The sequence below is a fragment of the Pristiophorus japonicus genome, chromosome 17 (genome assembly GCF_044704955.1).
Source record: "Pristiophorus japonicus isolate sPriJap1 chromosome 17, sPriJap1.hap1, whole genome shotgun sequence".
Lineage (NCBI taxonomy): Eukaryota > Metazoa > Chordata > Chondrichthyes > Pristiophoridae > Pristiophorus > Pristiophorus japonicus.
Window position 1 is genome coordinate 36,252,919 of NC_091993.1, and position 26,018 is coordinate 36,278,936.

A 26,018-nucleotide genomic window follows, 5' to 3' on the forward strand; every position below is an offset into this window, starting at 1 on the left:
GGCTGCCAAGAGCCATGTGACTGCAGCTCCAGTCCCGATGTGCACGCGCTGTGAGGCGCAGTCAGTGGAGGACTCAGGATGGGGGACCCGCGTGGGCGCAGCGGGTTCTGGTAAGTGCGCATCATTTTTAACTTTTTTACCCGATCGCCCGCGGGAAGCAGCTGACGGGATTTCTAGGCCTTTAAAAACAGAACACTGTCTGTTCACATTGGTCCAGCTCTTACTGTTTCTGGAATCGATCACATGTGGTGCTTTTTCATCCTGTGCTCTACTTTCATGTAAAGGTTTTCTTATGCCAGTTAACATAACTACATTTTCTGCAGGGTGATCATAGAATTTAGAGCACAGAAAGGGGCCATTCAAGTGATCGGGCCCATCCCAGTCTTCACTGAAGCAGTCTACTCCAATACCATTTTCTTTCCTTTATCCAATTCCCTTTTAAACAATGTCAATGTGTCTATCTCAAGAGCCATTTGCGGTAAAGCTTTTCATCTTCTTATAAGCCTCTGTGTAGAAAAACTTATTCCGATTCCCCTTCCATTCTTCCAATGGTCACCCCCAAATCTACACTTCTTTGTTATAGATTTGTCAACCAGTGGAAATAATCTTTCACTATGTACCTTTCATCATTTTGAAAATCTCCCATCCCCGAACCTTCTCTGAAAAAAGTTCAAATTTTCTAATCCTGAGAGGGCATCTCATAGAAATATATAAAATTCTGACGGGTTTAGACAGGTTAGATGCAGGAAGCATGTTCCCGATGTTGGGGAAGTCCAGAACCAGGGGTCACAGTCTAAGGATAAGGGGTAAGCCATTTAGGACCAAGATGAGGAGAAACTTCTTCACTTAGAGAGTTGTTAACCTGTGGAATTCTCTACCGCAGAGAGTTGTTAGATATATTCAAGAGGGAGTTAGATATGGCCCTGAAGGCTAAAGGGATCAAGGGATATGGAGATAAAGCAGGAAAGGTAAATGATCAGCCATGATTTTATTGAATGGTGATGCAGGCTCGAATTTCTATGTTTCTATATTTCTTCATGACTATAATTTCTCTTACCTAGTATTCTAGTGAACCGTTACAGTATCCTTTCTATGCCTCGAATATCCTTCTTTTAAATGGGGTGCCCAGAACTATATGCAATGCTGCAACTGTAGCATAATCAACGTCAATATTACTTCAACACAACATAACTTTGGTGCTTTTATATTCAATGTGCTGAGGGTCTGGGGGGAGTGGGGTTGGGGAGGGGAAATGGGGTTCTATGTTGGTTCTTGATGTGAATCGGTGCCACAGTAGCAGTTCTCAGGACATTAAAATGCGTACCATGGGATTCATTGTCAACTGGATGGGTAGACTGCTTCATCTTTGCAAGGTTCCCCTAGAGTGCCTTAGGGCGTCAGTATCAAGATTCCCTGTAGTCCTTACCATGTACCACCCATCCATGTTTACACTGGTCACATTGACGTAGGTTGATCTTCCCTGCCTGAAAGCACTCGCAGTTACAGTTCACCAGTGTGCAGCGAATGGCCTGAAAATAGAGACAGAATGAAATATTACCCACATTGGGTGTGAATTGTTTATTAACACAATACCAACTGCACCCCATGTGTAACAAATGCATAAAATACATTTTAACAGATTTTCTGCATTACACAATGGAAAGTGTACTTATTTAACCACATGGCCAAGTGAATCTTCCTTAAAACTAACTGGATTATTCAGAGTGGCCTTGAGTTTAGAATTACTGTCAGAAAAATAATATTGATTGATGAAGATTGTGGAACTCATCAGTCACCTTGTACTACAACATTTTCTTTTGTTAAGGGAATACTGAGCACATATCTAGTCTCCCATTACAAGAAACGCTCCAGGTTTTATGTAGCAAAAAAGTTGGAAATAACATTGTATTTGAACCTCACAGTGAAGTTTGTATTTTGGCAGACACCATCCTGTAGCACTTGGTCCAATTATCTTTCAACTGTGTTTATGGCTCTACATGTATGATTTAGGGATAAAATTTTTGCAAACTTTCACAATATGTTTTAGGAAAGTGTTTCACTTTCAATAAACACGCCACAAAACATTTAAGTAAGTTTAGTGTTTAAATATGAAACTTCCTGCAAATTTGCAACATGCTGCGACACTTCAATTCTAAAAGTGACTCCCGCTGAAGCTGTCCTACTAAAATGGTCTGATGTCAACTTTCCTACCATGGCAAGAAACTGGATTTTCATTTGAAAGAATAAAGTGTGTAAAATCGGATATCTAAAAGTGGCTAATTCCCATTATTACTCGGCAGATGAAGTAAGGTGGGAGGAGGCTCGTGTGGAGCATAAAAACTCTGGCATCGACCAGGTGGGTCAAATGGCCTGTTTCTTTGCCGTAAATTCTATGTAATAAAATGAACCTATTCCACTTGCACAGAACAGTTCTTTTGCTGTTACTTCTAAACTACATGCTGATTAGTAGACATTCAAAAACAGCCCGCCATCTTATTGTTTCATTAAGCGCCTTGGGACATTTCGCAACATTAAAGGCGCTATATAAATACAAGTTGTTGTTAAGGCTGACACTGGACGAAGCAGTTTGTGCTCATGTTTATCTTGAGGGGAGGACTTCGTCTACCGGTACTGACCACGTCTGTCTTTGACACATCTTCCCAGTCACAATGTTTACACTGCCGCAGGTGTCCTTTGTAGTTGTTTGTGTGGGTGTGCAGTGCCCTTGTTTGAATCCTGTTTGAAGGTCCAGGTCGGTGATTGGAGCGTGGGCAGATGCAGCAGGAGCGGCGAGGTCGGGGCGAAGGAGCTGTGAGAGACTGTGGAGGGATGTGATCGGGGCCCAGGGGAGGCATGAGTTCGGGGTCAGGGGCCCAGGGGCAGCACGGGCTAGCCCACACTGCAATATGTGTGCGCACCAGGTCCGTGCAGCAGGGCAGGTCTCCAGTCGTCTTAGGTAATCCTTGCCCCTGGACCAAGACCTTGCTCTGTCAAGCCCATGTGGTGGCTGGTGTGCAACGGCCACCACACGTTAAAAAAATCCACGCACAGGCATCTTCCACCCTTGAGGATGTAGTTCGGGTTCTTCATTCGAAACACCTGTGAACTCATCCTTTTTTTTGGTGTGGAAGCAAGTCACCCTTGTTTCGAGGGACTGCCTATGATGATGATATCTTGTTTCAAACAGCAAAGAAAGTGAATGGACCTTCTACCGATTTTTGAATAATCTGCCAACTGATGATTGTAACATGGAGAGATGTGCATTGAATTGTCATTTCACCCTTGTAGACCAATGAGGCTGCATTTCAGCTATCCGCCCACCCACCCGCCCACCAATGGTCCTTCTGTTTAGTGAAGAAAAAGAAAGGAGGTCAAGTGAGAACCGATCACGAGGGACGAGTGCACTTGAATGAAATGTGTGTTACACCTCTGTGTGTTGCGGCCTCCGAGGGCTGGCGATCTCACTGCAGCTATATAAACAGTACACAGATACTGCGCTTGGTTTTCAGCTTCATTCCATTCGTTGTTTTTTATTTGCTGAAAGTGCACAAGTTTTGCTCATGCAATGTCAAAGCAGTGGAATATGTTTCAACTGAATAGATAAATTAGATTAGGATTTCTGGGGAGACTGGTTTATTCCCATGCACTCGACTGCAGATTAGAAACACAATAATCTGGCTCCAGAAGTGGTTAGATAGATTGGTACACCTGCAAAAGCTTGGATTTACAAAGCCCTACATGTTAAAACCGGTGACAAAATTGGCAATTAACAGAAATTTAGGGGGCGAAATTCAGTAGTGCACCGTTGGCGGTGGTAACTTTTCACTTTTTGAATATTTAGCACTCGCCGAGATGTCTTGCCAAATTGTGTGCAATTCGGCATTTTTGCCCCAGCAGTGAAAGGGGAGCGGTAAATGAGGAGGTAATGGCCTCAGCTGGGCAGTATTCACAGAGAGTTACCCAATTTCAGCTGAGTTCCATTCACCAATCAGCTTTCAATCCTTGACTCAAGCTCAATCTGGCTCTTAAAGAGGAGGTCATTTGAAACCTGCAGTTGCTCATTTTCAGCCTTGCTGCACTTGAGTCAGTCACCTGGGCATCTGAGGAATTCAGAGATCTTTTCTGAAATGACTGCTGCTAATCCCCTTTCAAGGGAGAGGGCCACACAGTTCAATGATGTGGTGCTGGAGGCATTGGTGGGAGCAGTGGAGAGAAGGAGGTAGTCGCTGTTCCCTCCATCGGGAAGGAGGCCATCTCCACAGGTTTTCAGGGCCATGTGGTGAGAGGTGGCCCAGGAGGGAGTCGTCAAGCACAGCGATGCAGAGAACCCTTACGCGGTGTAGAAAAAAATTCAATGCCCTCAGTCGGGTGGTGAAGGTGAGTACATGCTTCCACCCCTCCTACATACCAGCCTCTGAACCTCTGTCTGTGCACACTGTGCAAACCACCACTTCCCCACCACCCGACCACCAAACATTGCAGATACTCAAATGCTCATCTCAAGGCTTGCCTACATTCACAGCTATTCAACCGCTGTCATGTATTAAACATTATTATATATAACTGTATCCTAACATGCTATACATGACTATAATAAGATATGACCTGTAACCACCAGCATACCTTACCACCAGGGGTGCACTTGCAAGCGACAGGTATATAAGGGCAGGTCTCAGGCAAGTGCAGCATTCCAGAGCTGGGAAATAAAGGTGCAGGTCCAGAGTGACCTTGACTTCACTACATGCCTCGTGTTAATCTGTACTGAGGGGACAGGACTTTACAGTAGCGATGAGTTACGGGATTACAGAATCCACAGAATGGCGAACAACGGATCAGATGAAAAGTACAATGCGGGAGACAATTTGGAGGACTTTATAGAAAGGCTCCAGCAAAGCTTTGTAACCAAAGACTGGTTAGGCGACAATAAGGCAGACAAGCGAAGAGCCCATCTCTTGACCATCTGTGGCTCGAAAACATACTCTTTAATGAAGGATCTGTTGGCACCCGAGAAACCAGCAAGCAAGTCGTTTGAAGAATTGAGCACACTGGTAAGAGACCACCTGAAGCCAGCGAACAGCCTACACATGGCCAGACACAGGTTCTACAACTACAGATGCTGTGTGGGCCAGAGCATACCCAACTTCGTGGCGGAACTCTGGAGGTTGGCTAGTTTATGTGAGTTCTCCGATGAACTGAGGAGAGAAATGCTGAGAGACTTTTTCATTGAAGGAATAGGCCACGCAGGCATATTCCGAAAGCTCATAGAGACCAAGAACCTAACCTTAGAGGCAGCAGCACTGGTTGCACAGACATTCTTGGTAGGGGAAGAAGAAAGGAGGTTGATTTACAATGCAGGTACGACAACTAACAAAATATCTGAACAAGAAGTTCACAGCACCAAACAAGCTGCTACCCCCACACACAGACAAAACCGGCAGAACAGGCTCTTGACAGCAGGCAGAAGCCATCAAGAGCCACAGGAATGGTTGTTCACACCTCATCAACCCACAATGCGAGCAATCAACTACAAACTGAGAGAAGCTCAAGAGAGAGCAGCTCATTCTTTGGGAACACTTTAAATAATAGAACAGGTGTGTGCTGGCGGTGTGGGGGTGGGCACTTGTCAAGGGGATGTCGATTTCAGCAGGCTGTTTGCAGAAATTGTGAATATATAGGACATTTGGCCCGCATGTGCAAAAAAACGGCAGCTCAGCTGGTATACGAATTGGATGGGTCAGAAAGCGGACTAGAAAATGGTGGGGCAGTACCTGGGACACCGATGTACATGATCAATGGCCGCTGCTCCTACAACAGGACACCTCCTATAATGATGAGGGTCCTGCTCAATGGGATATCTGTCAACATGGAGCTGGATACAGGAGCGAGTCAATCTCTCATGGGCGCTCAACAATTTGAACAACTGTGGCCGCATAAAAGAGACAGACCAAAACTCACAAGGGTCAACACCAAACTAAGGACCTATACCAAAGAAATCGTACCAGTCCTCGGCAGCGCCATGCTCTCTGTCACACACAAAGGGACAGTGAACCGACTTACCCTGTGGATTGTCCCCGGAGACCCCCCAGCACTGCTGGGGAGAAGCTGGCTGGCAAAACTAAACTGGAAATGGGATGATGTCCATGCCATGTCATTAGAGGAACGGACCTCCTGCTCAACAGTTATAAAGCGATTTGAACATCTCTTTCAGCCAGGTGTGGGCACTTTCAAAGGGGCCAAAGTCAAAATCTACATCACACAGGATGCAAGACCGGTCCATCACAAGGCCAGAGCTGTACCCTATGTGATGAGGGAAAAGATTGAACACGAACTAGACAGGCTTCTGCAGGAAGGCATTATATCACCTGTGGAATTTAGCGACTGGGCAAGACCCATCGTCCCAGTCATGAAGCCTGATGGATCCGTACGAATCTGTGGGGACTACAAATGTACCATAAACAGAGTCTCCCGACAGGACCAGTACCCGCTGCCCAGAGCGGAGGACTTATTTGCCACATTGGCTGGAGGTAAACTTTTCTCAAAATTAGACCTCACATATGCGTATATGATGCAAGAATTGACCGAGGAATCCAAGCTACTCACCACCATCAACACGCATCGAGGCCTTTTCATGTACAATCGATGCCCATTCGGCATCAGGTCGGCAGCTGCCATATTCCAGCGCAACATGGAGAGTCTGCTCAAGTCCATCCCTGGGACGGTTGTATTTCAAGACGACATACTTATCATGGGCAGGGACACCGACTCCCATCTCCGTAATTTGGAGGAAGTACTAAAGCGGTTGGATCGGGTAGGCCTACGAGTCAAGAAATCCAAATTCCTATTTCTCGAACCCGAGGTTTAATTTTTGGGCAGAAGGATTGCCACTGATGAAATCCGCCCAACAGAGTCCAAAACAGAAGCAATTTGCCTGGCACCCAGGCCCCGGAATGTCTCAGAACTGTGCGCCTTTCCCGGGCTACTCAATTACTTTGGGAACTTTATGTAGAACTTAAGCACGCTGCTGGAGCCTCTCCACGTGCTACTCAGGAAGGGGTGCGATTGGTTTTGGGGGGACGCCCAGGATCGCGCCTTCAATAAGGCATGCAACCTTCTGTGTTCCAACAGTGTTTTGACTTTCTTTGACCCATGTAAAAAGCTAGTTCTCACATGCGATGCGTCAGCGTATGGGGTCGGGTGCGTTTTGCAACATGTCAATAGTGCGGGCAAATTACAACCCATAGCTTATGCCTCTAGGTCACTTTCGCGGGCAGAGCGCGGGTACGGAATGGTAGAGAAGGAGGCGCTCGCGTGCGTGTACGGTGTCAAAAAGATGCACCAATACCTTTTCGGGGCCAAGTTCGCGTTAGAAACCGACCACAAGCCCCTCACGTCCCTCCTATCCGAGAGCAAGGCAATAAACACCAACGCCTCGGCGCGAATTCAACGGTGGGCACTCATGCTGGCGTCCTACGACTATTCCATCAGGCACAGACCAGGCACAGACAACTGTGCCGACGCGCTCAGCAGGCTACCCCTGGCGACCACGGAAGGGTCTGACGAACAGGACTGTGAGATAGTCATGGCAATCAATGCCTTTGAGTCCACAGGTTCGCCCATGATGGCTCGCCAAATCAGAGCCTGGACAACCAGCGACCCCACGTTATCCTTAGTAAAAAGATGTGTCCTAACCGGTGACTGGGCAGAGGCTTGTGATGCCTGCCCCGAGGAATTAAAACCCTTTCACAGGCGCATGCATGAGCTATCACTACAAGCAGACTGCCTGATGTGGGGCAGCCAAGTAGTCATGCCTCTGCGAGGCAGAGAGGCATTTGTCCGGGAGCTCCACCGCGAGCACCCGGGGATCGTTCTCATGAAGGCCATAGCCAGATCTCACGTCTGGTGGCCTGGCATTGACGCGGACCTGGAGCTCTGCCTCCGAAGGTGCACCATTTGTGCCCAACTCAGCAATGCCCCCAGGGAGGCTCCACTGAGCCCCTGGCCCTGGCCTACCAAACCGTGGTACCGGGTGCACATAGACTATGCGGGCCCATTCATGGGCAAAATATTGCTCGTAGTTGTAGGTGCATTTTCAAAGTGGATCGAATGCACCATTTTAAACTCGAGCACAACCTCCACCACTGTGGAGAGCCTCGCAACCATGTTTGCAATGCACGGAATCCCTGACACATTGGTCAGTGACAATGGTCCGTGCTTCACCACGCAGAATTCGAAGACTTTATAATTGACCACGGCATAAATCACGTCAAGACGGCACCGTTCAAGCCGGCCTCCAACGGCCAGGCGGAGAGAGCAGTGCAAATCATTAAACAAGGCATGCTTAAAATCCAAGGTTTCACGCTGCAGGATTGCCTGTCGCGACTGCTGCTGGCATACAGATCTCGTCTGCACTCACTGACTGGGATCCCCCCCCCGCGCAACTGTTGATGAAAAGGACTTTAAAAACAAGGCTCTCATTAATCCTCCCAGACATGCACGAAATCGTTGAGGCAAAGCGCCGTAAGCTGACTGAGTACCATGACAGAAATTCGAGGGGAGATGGAATGAGATAGAGGACAAAGTGTTTGTACTAAACTATGGCAGGGGTCCCAAATGGCTTGCAGGGATAATAACAGGCAAGGAAGGAAACAGGCTACTGGTAGTACAAATGGACAATGGCAAAACCTGCCGGAGGCATGTCGACCAAGTCAAAAGCAGATTTACCAACAACACTGCAGAACCAGAGGCAGACTACAATGTGGAACTCGCACCACACCTGGTGGACAGACAGAGGGAACAACCTGAGGAAAGGGCAATCTCAACAGACAGCCCAGGCGAGTCAACAACAATCACACCAATCGAAACAGACCGCCCAGGCGAGATACCAGCAACCACACCCAAAGAAAAACAGACACCAAGGCAAACAACGGAACCACAACTCAGACGCTCCACGCGAGAACGTAGACCACCTGAGAGACTGAACCTATAAAGACAATAAGACCTTGGGGAAGGGTGATGTCATGTATCTTACATTATTATATATAACTGTATCCTAACATGCTATACATGACTGTAATCAGATATGACCTGTAATCACCAGCATACTTTACCACCAGGGGTGCACTTGCAAGAGACAGGTATATAAGGACAGGTCTCAGGCAAGTGCAGCATTCCAGAGCTGTGAAATAAAGGTGCAGGTCTCGAGTGACCTTGACTTCACTACATGCCTCATATGAATCTGTACTGAGGGGACAGTACTTTACAACCGTGGCAGGTATATCTTCTACATACATAGCCGGACTCTTACTCACACGGGTTCCTTTCTTTTGCAGGCCAAGATGGCACGTAACAGAAGGCAGCAGCAGCAGACTGGAGGAGGGGAACCTGAACTGTGGCCGCTGAGTGACCTTGAGGAGCGAGTGATGTGGTTTATTGGCCCGCAGGTGTCGTTGACCCCTCTCCTTTTCTCATACCACTTCCCCTCCACCACATCAGAAGGTTTCATCACTTTCCAGCTTGATACTGTCTGCATTCCTTGCTCCATCCTGCCCCACTGCCCTTACTTTAATGCAAGTCTTGTGCCACTTATACTGTGGAGCCTGCACCTGAGGCCCCCCACCAGGGTGACCCCGCCCCCCCAAGAAAGTCTGGAGGGAGAGGAAGAGGAAGAAGGAGGAGGCGGGCACTGCGTCATTGCTTCTCTCACCCGCAGGCACCAGCTCAGATACTGGCACTACGGGTTCCTTCGAGGTTAGGTTAGTAGAGGGTGATGCACCGGGGCCTAGCAGACTGCAGCAAGACCAAGTGGAAAGGAAACTTTGGGAGCCATCTCCGCGGAGGGCGAGTTCGCACGCGAGTTCTGCTCTACAGGACTCAGATGAGGATCTTGATGGGGAGGCATTCACTCAAAGGGTGATGGCCATGCACTCTGACATCATAGGTGCAATGGCAAGGGTGCCCGAGAGCCTCTCGGCAATGGTAAGGAGCGTAGAGGAGTCCACCTCCAGCACTACACAGGGCTTTGCGCACACTATGGAGCCCATCATTTATAATCTGTGGACTCCCAGAGAGACCGTGCGGATCCAGACCTCATGACGCATGTAGTGTGCGATCTGGCAGCTTCCATTGCAGCACAGGCGGAAGCCACGCAACGTCTTAGGGCTGTAATGCAGACAGTGGTTGGTGGCATTGAAGCTCAGACTGCTCTCATGCATCATCACCATAGGCAGTCCCTTGGAATCGAGGAAGACCTGCTTCCACTCCCAAAGTGAGTTCTTTGATAGCTGAACAGTCAGATACGAGAGCCACAGACCCTGTTACAGGTGGGACAGACATTTGTTGAGGGAAGGGGTCGGTGGGGTTGGTTTGCCGTGCGCTCCTTCTGCTGCCTGCGCTTGGCCTCTTCATGCTCTTTGCATTGAGTTTCGAAAAGTTCAATGCCCTCCCGGATGCATTTTCTCCATCTCGGGCGGTCTTCGGCCAGGGTCTCCCAGGTGTCAGTGGTGATGTCGCACTTTACCCGGGAGGCTTTGAGGGTGTCCTTATAACGTTTCCGCTGTCCTCCTTTGGCTCGTTTACCACGAAGTGCTCCGCATAAAGCAATTGCTTAGGGAGTCTCGTATCTGGCATGCGAACTATGTGACCTGCACAGCGCAGCTGATCGAGTGTGGTCAGTGCTTCAATACTGGGGATGTTAGCCTGGGCGAGGACACTGATGTTGGTGCGTCTGTCCTCCCAGGAGATTTGCAGGATCTTACGGAGGCATCGTTGGTGATATATCTCCAGTGACTTGAGGTGCCTTCTATACATCGTCCATGCCTCAGATCCATACAGGAGACAGGAGGGCGGGTATTACTACAGCCCTGCAGACCATGAGCTTGGTGGTAGATTTGAGGGCCTGGTCTTCAAACACTTTTTTCCTCAGACGGCCGAAGGCTGCACTGGCGCACTGGAGGCGATGTTGAATCTCCGCATCAATGTCTGCCTTTGTTGATAAGATGCTCCCGAGATATGGGAAATGGTCTCATGCAGTCTCTGGTTGATGCCACGCAATGTCTTGGTGTTATCATGCAGGCAATGACTGCTGGCATCGTATCTCAGACTGCTCTCATGCAGTCTCAGCTGGATGCCACACGTGCTCTGACTGCTGCCATCACAGTCCACTGGAGATCTCACGGTATCACAGCAGCCCACCAAACTGTGCTCCAGCAGATTGGTGGGGATACTGAGGTACTGCCCTGGAGGAGTGGCACTGAATCAGTGGAGCAAGAACCTGCTGTCCTCTTTCAGGATGACAGCATTCCTGATCCCATCTCTGCCACTCCGTCACTGCACTTTTTGCTGCCAGTCACCCAACTAGCTCAGACTACCGCTGCCCAGCCTGAAGTGGTGCAGTCTACTGCCGGGCCTTCCAGGCCCTGAGCTGGTCGAGGGCATCCTGCTAGGCCATCTGTAGTCTCTGGCCCTGACACACAGCTGCCTTCCACCAGCCTTCCACCAGCCACAGGGGACACACTGCAGAAGGGCACTAGAATAGTTAAAGCAAAGAGGAGATATAAGGAAATGCACAAGGGTGATTATTATATACATTATGGAACCGTTTATTGTTGTTATATAAATTTTGTTTGGAATGTTTCATCTTTGCTGTCGTCTCTCATTGGGGCTTTGGTATGGAAGGGCAAATTGATGTGGTGATGGGGACGTCCAGAGGTACTGGGAAGTGGGATGGAATTCACTGGAACCGAACTCTGATGGGTCTTTGCAGATGATGACTGTCCTTGCAGAATCGCGATTGACTCGCTGCTTCCCCCATTGCTGGTGTTGCTGCTCATGCTCCTCATCTTCCTCCTCCTGAGGTGGTGTGGCAATGGCTCTGGCCTCATGATAGCCAGATTGTGTAGCATGCAGCAGACGATGACGAATAGGGACACTCGCTCAGGCCAGTACTGGAGGACTCTTCCAGAGCGGTTGCAGCAGCGGAACCATTGCTTGAGCATTGCCATGGTCTGCTCAATGATGTTCCTGGTGGCGGCATGGCTTTCATTGTATGAGAGCTAGGCAGGAGTATTGGAGTTGTGGAGGGGATTAATGAGCCAGGTGGAGAGCGGATAGCCCTTGTCTTCCAGCAGCCAGCCACGAGCTTGATGTGGTGACTGGATGAGGTCTGGCGCAGGATGAAGGCATCGTGGCTGCTGCCAGGATAGCGGGCATTGACGGTGAGGATTCACTGTGTGTGGTCGCACACCAGCTATACTTTCATTGAGTGGTAGCTTTTGCGGTTACAGAAGACTGTAGGGTTGTGCAAAGAGATGTGGGTGCAGTCAATGGCGCCCTGCACCGTGGGTGATACGTCCTTACTATACAGTATAAATGCACATAAGGCCCATGCTTGAGAGAAGGTCAGTCTGTGACCTGTCCTTTATTTCATAGCACTCAAGTGCTGGAAGTGGGTGGAGCTACCCCTTTTATATCTGAAGGTCTAGGTTAGGAATGTCTCCCACAAGTTCACCACCTAGTGGTCAGTGTTCTCACAGTGTACAACTTAGGTCAGATTATACATGGGTTACAAAGCTGGTTGAATACATGACAATGGGGAAGCCCGCTATCCTGACAAAGCCACATGCCGCTCGTGCTGTTTCTCTCTGCTCATGGGGAAGATGTAGTCCCTTCTCCGTCTGTACAGATCATCTGTGACCTGGCGGATGGAGCAATGGACGGCAAACTGGGAGACGTTGGAGATGTCTCCTGTCGTACCCTGGAAGGATCCATTGGCATAGAAATTGATTGGCACTGAGAGAGCCGTCCTCACTCTGGTCCGAGGCTCGAGGTCCCGTTGCAGGAGGTGGCAGAGCTCTGTGACCAAGTCCTTGCTGAAGCGCAACCTTCAAACATGCTGTTTCTCAGTGAAATTGATGTAGGAGAACTGCTGGCAGAATACCCTGGGAGGGTAAGGCCTTCTGTTGCCAGCCCTGTTGGGCCTTCTCCCTCTGGCCACATTTTACTGCCTTTCTCCACGTGCTTCTCTCTACCTTTGTCTCTGCCTAAGTAGCCTCCGACGGTGACGTTGGAGCAGGAGGTCAAGTGCCAACACAGCCCACATGAAACGGTATAAATGTTGTGGTTTCAAATCTGCCCTCAATGATACAAGGGAATGGTTAGAAAAGTCCTTGAAGTGAAAGTCGCTGAAATCTGTCCATCAGCCACTCTGCCTATGTGTTCGCAAGCTGCACATAGTAATGGGCAACAAAAATTGTGAATCAAGATGGTGCCTTTAAATAGCGTTCCTCCAGCTGACTCCCGACTGCTGAAGCTGTCATTGTCAGTGCCAGGCGGTAAGTGGGGGGAGGGGTGGGGGCGCGCCCGAATTTCAATTCTGGGGCGGTAAGAGGTGCTGCGCACGCCGATGTCACCATCATCGCCGGACGCTACCTCCGAGCGCCTCTGCAAAACCCCGCCCAGTTCTGGAGGCACCAATGGCAGGCGCACAGGAGGCCAATTTCAGCCCCTTAATATCCCAACGAATTCCTGCAGTATCTCTGAAATGCAAAGTTGTACCTTTACTGGGAAAAAAAAAGTTTACTGCAGTTCCCGTTCTTAAAGCTAACTGCAGATTTTCTGGCTACTTCGTGATGAAATTTAAAACAGATGTGATTCTTAAGGAGAATGTCACTTCACAAAGCAGTGCACATTGCAAAACAGCTCAAGACAGAAACCCCACCAATAATACCACTTATTTTGAACTGTAACAGAAAGTAACTACATATATACCAGCTTTTAATTTAATATAATGTATACTATCTGCCGAATACTACATGTGGGCTATTTATAATTAAAGAATGACAGTATCAGTTTTAATTCATCAGTTGGATTCATCGCCTAACACCGCACTCAGTTGTTTTTTGTTGTTTTTTGTTGTTTTCGGATTACGGAAGTTCCATTCCCTCTGGACTTCACCCACTGTTGTACAACAGGAACAATATTTCTTCAGTAAAACGCACTTGAAGATAAATACTTATATGTCCCTATAGTGTCAGCAGTGGCTCAGTGTGTTGCACACTCGCCTTTGAGTCAGAAGGTTGTAGGTTCAAGTCCCACTTCAGGGACATGAGCACATAAATCTAGGCTGACACTCCAGTGCAGTGCTGAGGGAATGCTGCACTGTCGGAGTTGACGTCTTTCGGATGAGAAGTTGAACCGAGGCCCCGTCTGCTCTCTCAGGCGGACGTAAAAAATCCCACAGCACTATTTCGAAGAAGAGCAGGGGAGTTCTCCCCCGTGTCCTAGCCAATATTTATCCCTCAATCAGCATAACAAAAAACAGATTATCTGGTCATTATCACATTGCTGTTTGCTGTGCGCAAATTGGCTGCCGCGTTTCCCACATTGCAACAGTGACTACACTCCAAAAGTACGTCATTGGCTATAAAGTGGTTTGAGCCGTTTGGTGGTCGTGAACGGTGCTATACCAATGCAACTCTTTTTTTTCTCTCTCTTTCTCGTTCGCAGAGATGAACAAAACAGCTCTTGAACTGGGTGAACACTCACTTTCTGGCACAATCAATGGATCCAGCCCAAAAAGTGACACCAAAAATTGTTTTCTCTCTCCAACAACTATTAAGGGCCACAAGTGAAGGGGCTTCCAGTATTTCCATGCAGCTTTTCCGGGACAAGACCACAGCGCAGAACTAAAACAAATTGATCAGCAGCTACTACCAGTTTGGCAACTCAAAGTAAAGACAAACGTAGAGATTGAAAGATCAGACTGCTGCAAGCGTAGTCATAGTGTTCTGTGGAGGCAGGAAGCAGGGTTTTCACACTGGCTGGAGTTGAGCTCCATTGTGGGTTTATAGACAGTTTATGATGCCAGGACACTGTGCACTTAAATAAAATCATGTTTTGTACTTTTAGGCTGCCAGTTACAGGTCATGACTGCACAAAATTGATGGCATTAATATCATGACAATTGCCATGAGATCACAACAGCCACATGTGTGCATTCACTTGGTGTGGCGATCTTAAAATCTTGCTAATGTAGAGGTAGGCCTGCACTACAAATGACCTCGGAGTGTTTGATTCTTTCTTCTGTGTATATCCTGTGACTGATCAGTATTTTAGACCCGATGACGTAAAAGGTTCTGGGTTCTCAAACAGGAGTGTCTAGTTTGAATCATTTTGCTGACTAAAAGTTGCTATATGAGTAATCCCCATGAAGGTGGGGCTCACCATGGGGCTCAATTTTGGCCAGGAATTGCTCCGTTTTTTTTTGGAGTAACTTGGTTTTTCTGGCGTAACTTAAAAATTCCCATTTTCCCCAATCAATTTGCACCAGTGTAACTGAGTTGGTTACGATTTTTTTAGGTTAGTTTATTTTTCTCAAAAGGGGGCGTTACCAGCCACCTACGCCAGTTCTGCCCATTTAGGCAACTTTGGCCAGCGAATAATTACTCCGTTTCTACTTAGGCCAGCGTATGTGACCACTTCAGAAAACCCTTGCGGAGAGTTAAAGAAATGGGAGTAGGGAAGGTACATCGGAAGCCATTCAGCCTGGGATAGGGGCAGGAAGCAGAGAGGACCTGCCTGCACCTAAACTGCCAAACCTTGCAAACAAAAAGTACGAACAATTCAACAAGAAATAAAAAATTGAAGTAAGTCCTACCTTCATCTTCGAACTCGGCCTGGGAAGGCAGCGGGCCGGCCGGTGCGGGAGGCCACTCGGCCTGGGCTAGGGGCGGGCAGGAGAACTTTGATAGCAGCCAAAAAGTTATCTTTTACCAGTTTGAACCCGTGTCCCCTCGTCTTAAGTTTCCAATTTATTTTAAAGTAATACTCTGGATTTACATTTTTCATTATTTATAATCTTGTACATCTCGCTATGATTACCACCAAGTTGAAAAGCCTGTCTCTCAAGTGTTTCCTCACAACTCAGACCCCTGACCCTAAAGATAAACCTCATAACTCTTCTCTGCCCGCCCCTAGCCCAACAATGGAGGCAGAACAAATGCAGAGAACTTTACCTGAAGGAGCCCATCGCCACGCTCTGAAACTGAGAGAGGCCTACTGTTGTTGCAGACTCGCAGCGCTACTGCGCATGCGCAGACATCACCAGCGGACTCCACTGCGCATGTGCAGACGTCCCGGCACAGCTTTCGGCGCAGAATGCAGGCTCCACCCCTGACTCGACTGGCCATGCTGCGCGACTGCAGTGAAGCGGCCGGACAGCAGCCAAAGTGGCAACAACATTTTTTGGCGCACCTCGGAACGCAGATAAGTGGCGCAACTCTGGTAAGTGCGCCGAGAAACGGGCTCAGCCAAAATTGAGGCCCTTAAGTGGGCTACAGTCTAAATCTGCGAATAGGTAGAATCATTGAGGGGATATCAATAAGAGTCTGATGAAAGAGATCTGTACTCCTTTCGAAAAAAATATAGTACTCGCACCTCTAAGCAAGAAAGTTGTGGGTTCAAACTCCATTCCAGAGACTTGAGCAACTATTACAGGCTGAATGTTCAATGCAGTACTGAGGAGTGCTGCACTGTTTGAGGAGCCATCTATCAAAAAATGAAAGGTTAAACAGAGGCCCCATCTGCCTCTTCCATAACTACTGTTCCTCCTTCAACCTACATCACCAGAACAAATTAACAGGTTATTCATCTCATTTGCTGTTTCGGGAACATGCTGTGTGCAATATTGCCCTGTTTACCTATACAGGTGCAGTGTTGAAAATCCGGAGTTCTATAATCCGGGACGATTGGTGGCAGGGTCGTCCGGAATCCGTAAAATGTTCCGGAGTCTGGACCCCTGCCTCGGGCTGACACGCTCCAGCCGCCTCGCGCCTACTTCTTGGGCCGCCGCCGAACACCTCACCCTGCCTCGGACCGACCTGCCCTACCTCGAGCCGATCTTCCCTCGCCTCGGGCCAACCTGACCCCCTCCCTGGCTGACCCATGCCCCCTCGGGCCGCCTCGTGCCGCTGCCTCGAGCCCCCCTGCCGTCTCGTGCCCCTGCCTTGGTCCGCCTGGTGCCCCCGCCTCGGGCCCCCGCCTCGGGCTCCTGCCCCGGGCCCCTGCCTCCTGCCCCCGCCTGGTGTTTCTGGATTCAGGATGTCATAAAGACGTTCCAAAGTTCGGAAATACACAGAATCTGGAGTGGCCTCGGTCCCGAGGCATCCAGATTCTCAACGCTGTACCTGTATAACAATAGCAACTGAACTTCAAAACGATACTGTAAAGTGTAGAGGAATAGCGGGACCTTGGAGTGCTGTCCACAGATCCCTGAAGGTAGCAGGACAGGTAGATAAGGTGGTTAAGAAGGCATATGGCATACTTTCCTTTATTAGCTGAGGCATGGAATATAAGAGCAGGAAGGTTATGCTTGAACCGTATAAAACACGAGTTAGGCCACAGCTAGAGTACTGCATACAGTTTTGGTCACATTACAGGAAAAGTGTGATTGCACTGGAGAGGGTACAGAGGAGATTTACGAGAATGTTGCCAGGACTGGAAGATTTTAGCTATGAAGAAAAATTGGATAGGCTGGGGTTGTTTTCTTTGGAACAGTGACGACTGAGAGGAGACCTGATTGAGGTGTATAAAATTACAAGGGGCCGACATAGAGTGGATAGGAAGGACCAATTTCCCTTAGCCGAGAGGTCAATAACCAGGGGGCATAGATTTAAAGTAATTGGTAGAAGGATTATTGAGGAGAACTTTTTTAACCCAGAGGGTGGTGGGGATCTGGAACTCACTGCCTGAAAGGGTGGTCGAGGCAGAAACCCTCACCACATTTAAAAAGTACTTGGATATGCACTTGAAGTGCCGTAACCTACAGGGCTATGGACCAAGGGCCCAATTTTCCCCAACCCTTTTTTCGGCACTTAATGCGCCGACTTTGCGCGCTGGAAACGGCGCCGAAAAAAAAGTGGTCCCATCCTGCCCGCTCTGCTGACTCTCCGGTGTCCCAGCGTGGCATAGATAGTGAAGTGGGAGGGGTGGGGCGGAGCAACAGCCCAGACCAGAAAGCACTGCCAGCAGCTGTGCGCATGCGCAGTGGAGTCTGCACGCATGCTCCTCGCCCTCCCAGCATGTCCTGTGGGCTGTGAGCAGGACCCGATGCTCGCAGCCCCTATCCCTGGCTGAAGGGATGCCCGGATCTTCGTCGAACCCTATCCGTGGCCGAGTGGCCTCCCACACTGGCCGGCCGGCCCGCTGACTTCCCGGGCTGAGGTAGGACTTGAGTTTTATTTTTTATTTATTGATGGTTATGCTTTGTTTAGTGAGGAGAGTTTTGATTGGGGCGGGGGTGGGGGGAGGGGGTTTGGGGGAGGAGGAGCGTTTTGATCGGGGGGGGGCAGGGGAGAGGGGGAGAGTGTTTTGATGCGGCGGGGGGGGCGGAAATTTAAAAAAAACTTGTTTCTGGCATAAAGGTAGGGCTTCTATTTTTTATTTGTTATTGATTGATTGCTTATTACTTTTTGTGCTTTGTTAAGTGCTTTGTAAGTATTGGTGCTTTAAATGTGCTAACCTGCGCCGATTTCTTAACTGCCCACAATGTTTTTCAGAGCTGGCCACATACGCTGACTGAAGTGAATTTGGAGTAAGTTTTAGCTGGTCAAAATGGCATAAATGGCCAAAACTGGCATAAGTGACTAGGAACGCCCCCTTTTGAAAAAAAAAACTAAACTAAAAAAAATTGTACCTAACTGACTTACTCTGGAGCAAGTTTATTGGGGAAAATGGTGATTTTTAACTTATGCCAGAAAAACCAACTTACTCCAAAAAAATTGGAGCAAGTCATGGCCAAAATTGGGTCCCAAGAGCTGGAAAGTGGGCTGAGGCTGGATAGCTCTTTGTTGGCCGACACGATGGGCGAAATGGCCTCCTTCTGTGCTGTACATTTCTATGATTCTATGAAAAGCAATTCATTGGTTTGAAATGTGTATATAGATGCAAGTTCGTTCTCTCTCAGTACATACAACTTAAAACAAACAGAAGAACAGAGAGACTTATAGGGGTTCAGATACACAGAGATTTTGGTGGGACAAGATGACAAACCGGTTAAAAAAGCATAGGGTATCCCTAGTTTTATAAATAGAGGCACAGAGAACAAAAGCAGGAGTAATGCTAAACTAATACAAATCATCGGTTAGATCAAGAGTGAAATATTGGGCCCAAGTTTCGAGCCGCGCCTAGAACGGCGCAGTCCCGACCTGGACGCCCGTTTTTCGTGCCACAAAGTGCGCCTAAAAAAAACCTCTGTATTCTCCACCTCCCTGCAGGTCCTCTGGCCCTCGGCGCAGCGCAGCAGGAGCTGTAGGGGGCGGAGCCAGGTCCCTGCGCTGAAAACAGTGCCGGGACCTCTGCACATGCGCGCTACAGTGCAGTAGCTCCAGGCGCCCGAAACTGTGTGGGAGGGGCCCGAAGCACGCAGCCCCTAGCCCTGCCCGAATGGGCTCACTGGGGCTGCGTGAATAAGGCTCCTCCCACACCCAGCTCCTGCTTCCTCCCGACCCGACTCGACTCCCGCTTCCCGCCTCCCCCTTCCCCTCCCCCCGCCCCCGGACCCGACACCGACCCGACTCCCGGTCCGCCCACCCCCCCCCCCCCGACTGGACCCGACCCGACTCCCGCCACCCCCCCCGACCCGACCCAACGCCACCTACCTGTAAATCTGGTGCTGGGGACGGGCCCTGCCCGAAGTCTCGGGCCCGGCCCGTTCAGCCTCCCTCCCCCTTCTCCTCCCCCCCCCCCCAATCTCCTTCCCCCCCCAATCTCCTTCCCCCCCAATCTCCTTCCCTCCTTCCCCCCATCTCCTTCCCCCCATCTCCTTATCTCCTTTCCCCCCATCTCCTTCCCCCCATCTCCTTCCCCCCTTCTCCCCTTTATCCCCTTCTCCCCCATCTCTCCCCCATCCCTCCCCCTTCTCCCCCATCCCTCCCCCTTCCCTCCCTCTGCTCCCCCCCTCTCTCCCTCTACCCCCCTCCTCCCCTCCCCTCGCTGTCAGAAACACAGACACTGACAGACAGAGAATGAGAGACACACACAGACAGAGACACACTGTGGGGGGGGGGGGGGGGGGGGGGTGGACCATCCCAGCACGCTGTTGGAGGGCTCCCGGTGCTGCAGTCGGTAAGTAGAAAATGTTTTATTTATTGATTTAAAAAAAAAAAAAAAATTTTTTTGATTGATTTATTGGTTGATTTATTGATGTATTTATCATTTATTATTGATGATGGCTCTTTATTTGTAAAACTGAAGTGTTTAATGTTTGTAAACTTCCCTTTAAACCCCCCCCCACTATTCCCTACGCCTGATTTGTAACCTACGCCTGATTTTCTAAAGTGTAGACAAGGTTTTTTCGAGCGTACAAAAATCTTCACTTACTCCATTCTAAGTTAGTTTGGAGTAAGTTTTCACTGACGAAACTTTGAAAACAGGCGTAAGTAGCCGGACAAGCCCCCTTTTGAAAAAAAAATTCTGTTCCAAAGTGAAACTGTTCTAACTGACTAGAACTGGAGCAAACTAAATGATGAGAATTCCGATTTCTAAGATACTCCGTTCTACACCAGTTGCTCCTAAAAATCAGGAGCAAATCATGTCGAAACTTGGGGCCATTGTGTCTAGTTTTCAATGCCCTCCTTTTGGAAGGTGTCAACGCAATGGAGAGAGCTCAGAAGACATTTACTAAAGTGATACCAAGAATGAGAGGCTTTAGTTTGATGGGGAAACTGGGTTGCTTTTCACTGGCTAAAAGGAGATGTGATAGTGATATTCAAAATTATGAAGTTTTGACGAGATAAATCTGAAAAACCCATTGTTCGGTGAACCAGTAACAAAAGAGCATAAGTTTAAAGAGATAAATAAAAATGTATGAAAATAAGGGGGCGGTCAGGAGAATTTAAGAAAACGTTTTACAGAGGGTTATTGGGACATGGTATGTCCGACCAGAAACAGTCGATACCTCTTTCAGAGAGCTGGCATAGGGCCGAAAGGCATCCATTGGTGCTGTAAAGTTTTATAATAGACAAAAATGTACATACCCTCACATAATATCATATAAACACACACACTCAGGACTAGAATTTGTAACAAAATGTAAAAGTTGTACTATTACTGATTTGCATTAAGTTGAAAATTACTGGTTCCCTTTCCCAGATGGCCCCGTATTTTAAAAAAAAACCCCAACACAACACATCTGCTTTCAAATGGTCTGGACTATTATTTTCTGCACAGTTATTTATTTTCCCCCACCCCCCCCCTGCCCGAAGTTGCCATCCTCCTCCAGAACCGTTGAAGTTTCAGTCAGCTGTGCCTGCTCTTGTTGTGCAGCTGTGGAGCATTTCACCATTCCACTCTGATGTGATTTACTGTAAGGAGGATTCTGCGCGATTACGAAAGTGTAATCCCTTGGTATCTCTGTTTGGCAAGATTAGCAATTGCTGTCCATTTTTTTTTCCCCCCCTCAAGTGCGCAGTGCTGTTTTATCTCATTTACTCCGTTGAGGAGGAATGCTCAGAAACACTGCTGCCCACGACATGTACGCTTACAATGCTTGCAAACCGAGACTTATTTACGTGCGGATTCCTGCCCCAGTGGTAGTCGGTCATGGAGCACAAAGAAATTGTTACCACGTTACTTTCTATTAAGAGTGTTATTTTCCATGGCTTCACAAGCAACCCCGGGGTCACAGTGCAGCTTTCAAAATGAGCCAATCTCTGCTCTAATTATACTCAGTTCTGCAGCTGGATACGTAGATCACGAGTCAAGAGTTTTCATGCAATATAGAGGGCGCTTTGATCATTGCACTTAAACAAAATACCTAGGCTGAGCGGGATCCAGGAAAATGTACTATTCAGGAGGTCCAATGCCATGTAACCCCTCCTCTCCTTAACTAAACTAACTCTCCCCCAACAAAAATAATACCCTAAGCATGATTATACGAGAGTAACATCAAGCAGGAATGATTTTTCTTTGTACAACAATTAAAAGTGATCTTAGCATGTACTGCAGCTGACCAAATATTCTGACATTCAGGCAAACTGGGGTCAGAAATCGGTTTTGTAAATTTGAACTATTTTATTCTCAATAATTTATGGTTGGCTTTATGGAAATTAGGGCATCTTTGAGAGAAACTATTAGTTTTGTTTATTTAGTTGTAGAGTACAAGGCTGTACTAAAAAAAAAACTCAACTTCGACAAAATATTTTAGCCAACTAGGTCCAGTAATTCTCGGCAAACTCCAATTTTATCCAGGGTTGCTCGCAGCAGTGTCCAGGAGATCGATCTTTAATTCCTGGAGACTCCAGGACAATCCTGGAGGGTTGGCAACCCAAGCCCCCACAATTCACTGATTAGGCCTCAGCTGCAGTATTGTGGACAATTCTGGGCACCATACTTTAGGAAGGATGTCAAGGCCTTGGAGAGGGTACAGAGGAGGTTTACCAGGATGACACCAGGGATGAGGGGGTTCAGTTATGAGGAGAGATTGGAGAAGCTGGGATTGTCCTCCTTGGAGCAGAGAAGGTTCAGGGGAGACCTAATAGAGGTATTCAAAATCATGAGGAGTTTTGATAGAGCAAGTAGGGCAAAACTGTTTCCTCTGGCAAGTGGCTCTGTAACCAGGGGTCACTGGCAAAAGAAGTAGAGGGGAAATGAGGAGAAATATTTCACACAGAGGGTTGTTAAGGTATGGAACACGTGACCTGAAAGGCAATGGAATCAGATTCCACAGGAAATTCCAAAGGCAATTGGTCATGTAATTGAAGGGGACCAATTTGCAGGGCTATGGAGAGAAAGCTGGGGAGTGGGACTAAATTGGACAGCTCTTTCAAAGAGCCGGTACAGACATGACAGGCCAAACGGCCTCTTTCTGTGCTGTAAGATTCTATTACTCTGCGATTCTACATCTAAGGGATGGCAGCTCGTGATGGCTACTGTGGGCCGTGTGTCAATCACTGGCTGGAGGCATGAATGAAACTCCAGGTTATCATGAAGAGCAAAATGATAAAGCATAAATATTACAGTAAAGTAGTCGTATAGGTTGAACCTCCCTTATCCAGAACTCCCTTATCCGGAACCACCCCTTGTCCAGAACCATTCCCGGCCACCAGGTGGCGCATGCGCAGAGCTCCTACATGAACAAATTGAAGTCCTTCTTCACTACCGACTCCCGCAATTGTTAGTCTGACCACACGATCCACCGCCCCCATGATCTCTCTGCCGCACTCCCAGTCCCAAGCCAGCCAGCCCAGATATCCCCTTGCTCAGTACCTGTACCATCCAATTTAACGTGACCACCCCTCGTTCGGAAAAATTCCTTATCCAGAACAGGCCAGGTCTGGAGGGTTCCAGATAAGGGAGGGTCAACCTATACAGGACATTAACTAGTGTACTTCAAAAAGGTTGTACTGAATGTTAACAAGAATGTAGCAGGTTAAGTAATAGAAATCAAAATTGCAGGTTTATGCTGGTTAGAACCATGGAATGTTTCAGCATCGAAACAGGTTTTTCGGCCCGTCAAGTGTACACTGGTGTGTTTTTCTCCACAAGCCATCTAGTTGAATCCCACGCTCCTGCTTGCTTTCCAAACCTATGGGATGTATAATTGAAGTTAAATTATGCATGCCATCATGGCAGAAGATGTATGTACAACAGGAAGCAATTTCTATGCCCAAACTGTTGTGTCCAACACACCTTTAAAAGCAAAACTTACAAATAATTAGAGGGCACAGGATGGAACAGGCAGCAGCACACAGACTGACAATATACAAGCATACTATGGTTGATTTGCCCGATAGCGAGAGTTTGAAAAGTGTGGGGTCCGTGGAAACTAGAGGAAAGTACAGAAATCATGGTAGGGCCAATATCATTCAGATATTGCACAATGATATTTGAGTGCATGATTATACTTTGCCCCATTCTCCAGCCAAACACAGAAAGTACCATCCACTGGAGCACTGTCTCTGGAAACAGTCACCAGCATACACTGGTGATACATAGACAGTGATGTTCAAGAAAAATGCCTTGACGAATCACCAAGCACTGGTGAGGAAGGAGTATCCATGGTGGTTGATAAGGAACCAGCTGCTTCAGACCAGCAGCCTAGCATGCCGAGTGTCCCTTCTGACTTGTAGGGGAATTTTGGGCTAGAAATTCCACTTTTGGTCATAGCGGTATTTTCCCGCCAAAAATATCGCTATGACTCTGCTATGATTCCAAGGCCTAACATTCGGTATAAAATTCGCCCAGCGGTAAAAATCGGCGTTGCACGAGGATTCGTGGCGCAAACCGCAAATTTTCTGCAACTTTACTTCGAGGCCAATACCGCTGTGAGTTGGACCTCGGGAACCGGGGAAAACACCTCCAAAAATTCCAAAAAATTTTTTAAAAATCACAAAACGTTCACAAGATCCTTTTCTATCGAATCGCTGCAAAAGAGTTAAAAAATAAAAACTTTAATTTACCTTTTTTGCAGGTCTTCATACCTACCGCTGTTCCAAGGGCTACAACGCAGGTTTTTCCTGGGCAGTTTTCTTTGCCCTATCTACGGGTGCGCTGCGAGCCAGATATCTGCCGAAAGCGCTTTTTCGAGTCTTGCACGCCGGCTGTCCACTCCCTAACAGTACTTCAAAACTGCCGGCGCAAGACTTCAACCAATTTCTCGGTTCACCGTTTTCCGCCAAAAAACGGCGAAATATCGCCGAAAAACCCGGTGCAAGGTTAGGGAATTTCCAGCCCATGGACTTTAAAGAGAGACTGATACAGCACCAGAACCACATAGAGGAATGACTTGTCTCTTTGTGCATAACAGTGGTCTAGCTAGTGCGGGGGAATCCATCACCCAGACATGCACTGCCTTCCCTCACACGGAGCACTGCTGTTGTCTGTCATTGAGCATATGGCAAGCCCGTGGTACCTTCAGTGGTGATTTTGGCTATTCTCCAGTCCAGTGCACCAATTTGCATAATTAAGGAGGAACGAAAAATTGTGGCTAGAGCCTCTGCTATCTTCTCTTGGACATCTTTCAACAGCCCATGGTGCAGCTATCAGATCCTGGCGACTTATCTACCTTGGGTTCTGCTCATTTTTTTCAGAACCAATTCCTTTTCTACAGTTATCTCTACCAATTCTTTCAAATCCTTCTCTAGTTTTTCTCGTTACGTTCTCACTTCTACCATCATTGTAAAAACCGATGTAAAACATGCCATACCTTCATCCATCACAATTCGACTCCCTCCTGCATCCCCAAGTGGTCCCATCTTTACTATTTCCTTTTATAAAAGGCTAACATACTAACAAAACACATAACAAATACATAGCACCAGAACTTAACGATAATTGCCAAAAAGAGAAGTAGAGAGTTTTAGGGCAGGAAGTCCAGAGCTTAGGGCATGGAGTGAAGGAAATTGGGGATGTACAAGACGCCGGAATTGGAGGAGTGCAGAGATCTCGGGAGGGATATTGTGCAGCAAGTAGCATATGGTTACAATTTTACAGACCTTCTCTGGGTCATAACATAAGACCCCTTCCTCTGCCCAATCTGAGCAATCTAAAGTGTAGCTTTAGCACCCATGTCAGTTCAGTAAGGGCTCGAACGCACCCAAGTGCCTAGAGGCACTTTTCCTGCGACTTTGGAAATAGGGGTTGTGCCGAGGCAGCAGCGGCGATGGTTGAAACATATTTCCCAAGAGTCAGCTGTTTACTGTTCTCCTTAAACACACTGTGCCATGTTTGATTTCCTCAGAACGAAGGTGTCACTCCTCCCCTGTCAGAACCATGTATTGAGGCGTGTACCATGTCTGATTTCCTCTGAGAACAATGTACTGAGGTGTGTACCATGTCTGATTTCCCCTGAGAACCATGTACTGAGGTGTGTACCATGTCTGATTTCCCCTGAGAACCATATACTGAGGTGTGTACCATTGACATGTTAATGAAACAATAGATTCTTCCTATTTAGATATGTGATGGAATGGATGGGAACATGACTGTCTATATCTATCTATCTCAGCTCTGAACATGCTGAATTG

At 47.9% G+C, this 26,018-nt stretch overlaps 1 protein-coding gene across 3 annotated transcripts in view; it reads right to left on the reverse strand.

Moving 5' to 3' along the window:
* Positions 1-26,018, reverse strand: part of bnc1 (basonuclin zinc finger protein 1) — a 107,082-nt gene that overhangs the window by 31,985 nt on the left and 49,079 nt on the right. For all 3 annotated transcript variants that reach the window (XM_070858668.1, XM_070858667.1, XM_070858666.1), the window contains exon 2: positions 1,427-1,529. In XM_070858668.1, coding sequence (XP_070714769.1) covers positions 1,427-1,529 — 103 coding nt within the window. The remainder of the gene's footprint in view (positions 1-1,426; positions 1,530-26,018) is intronic.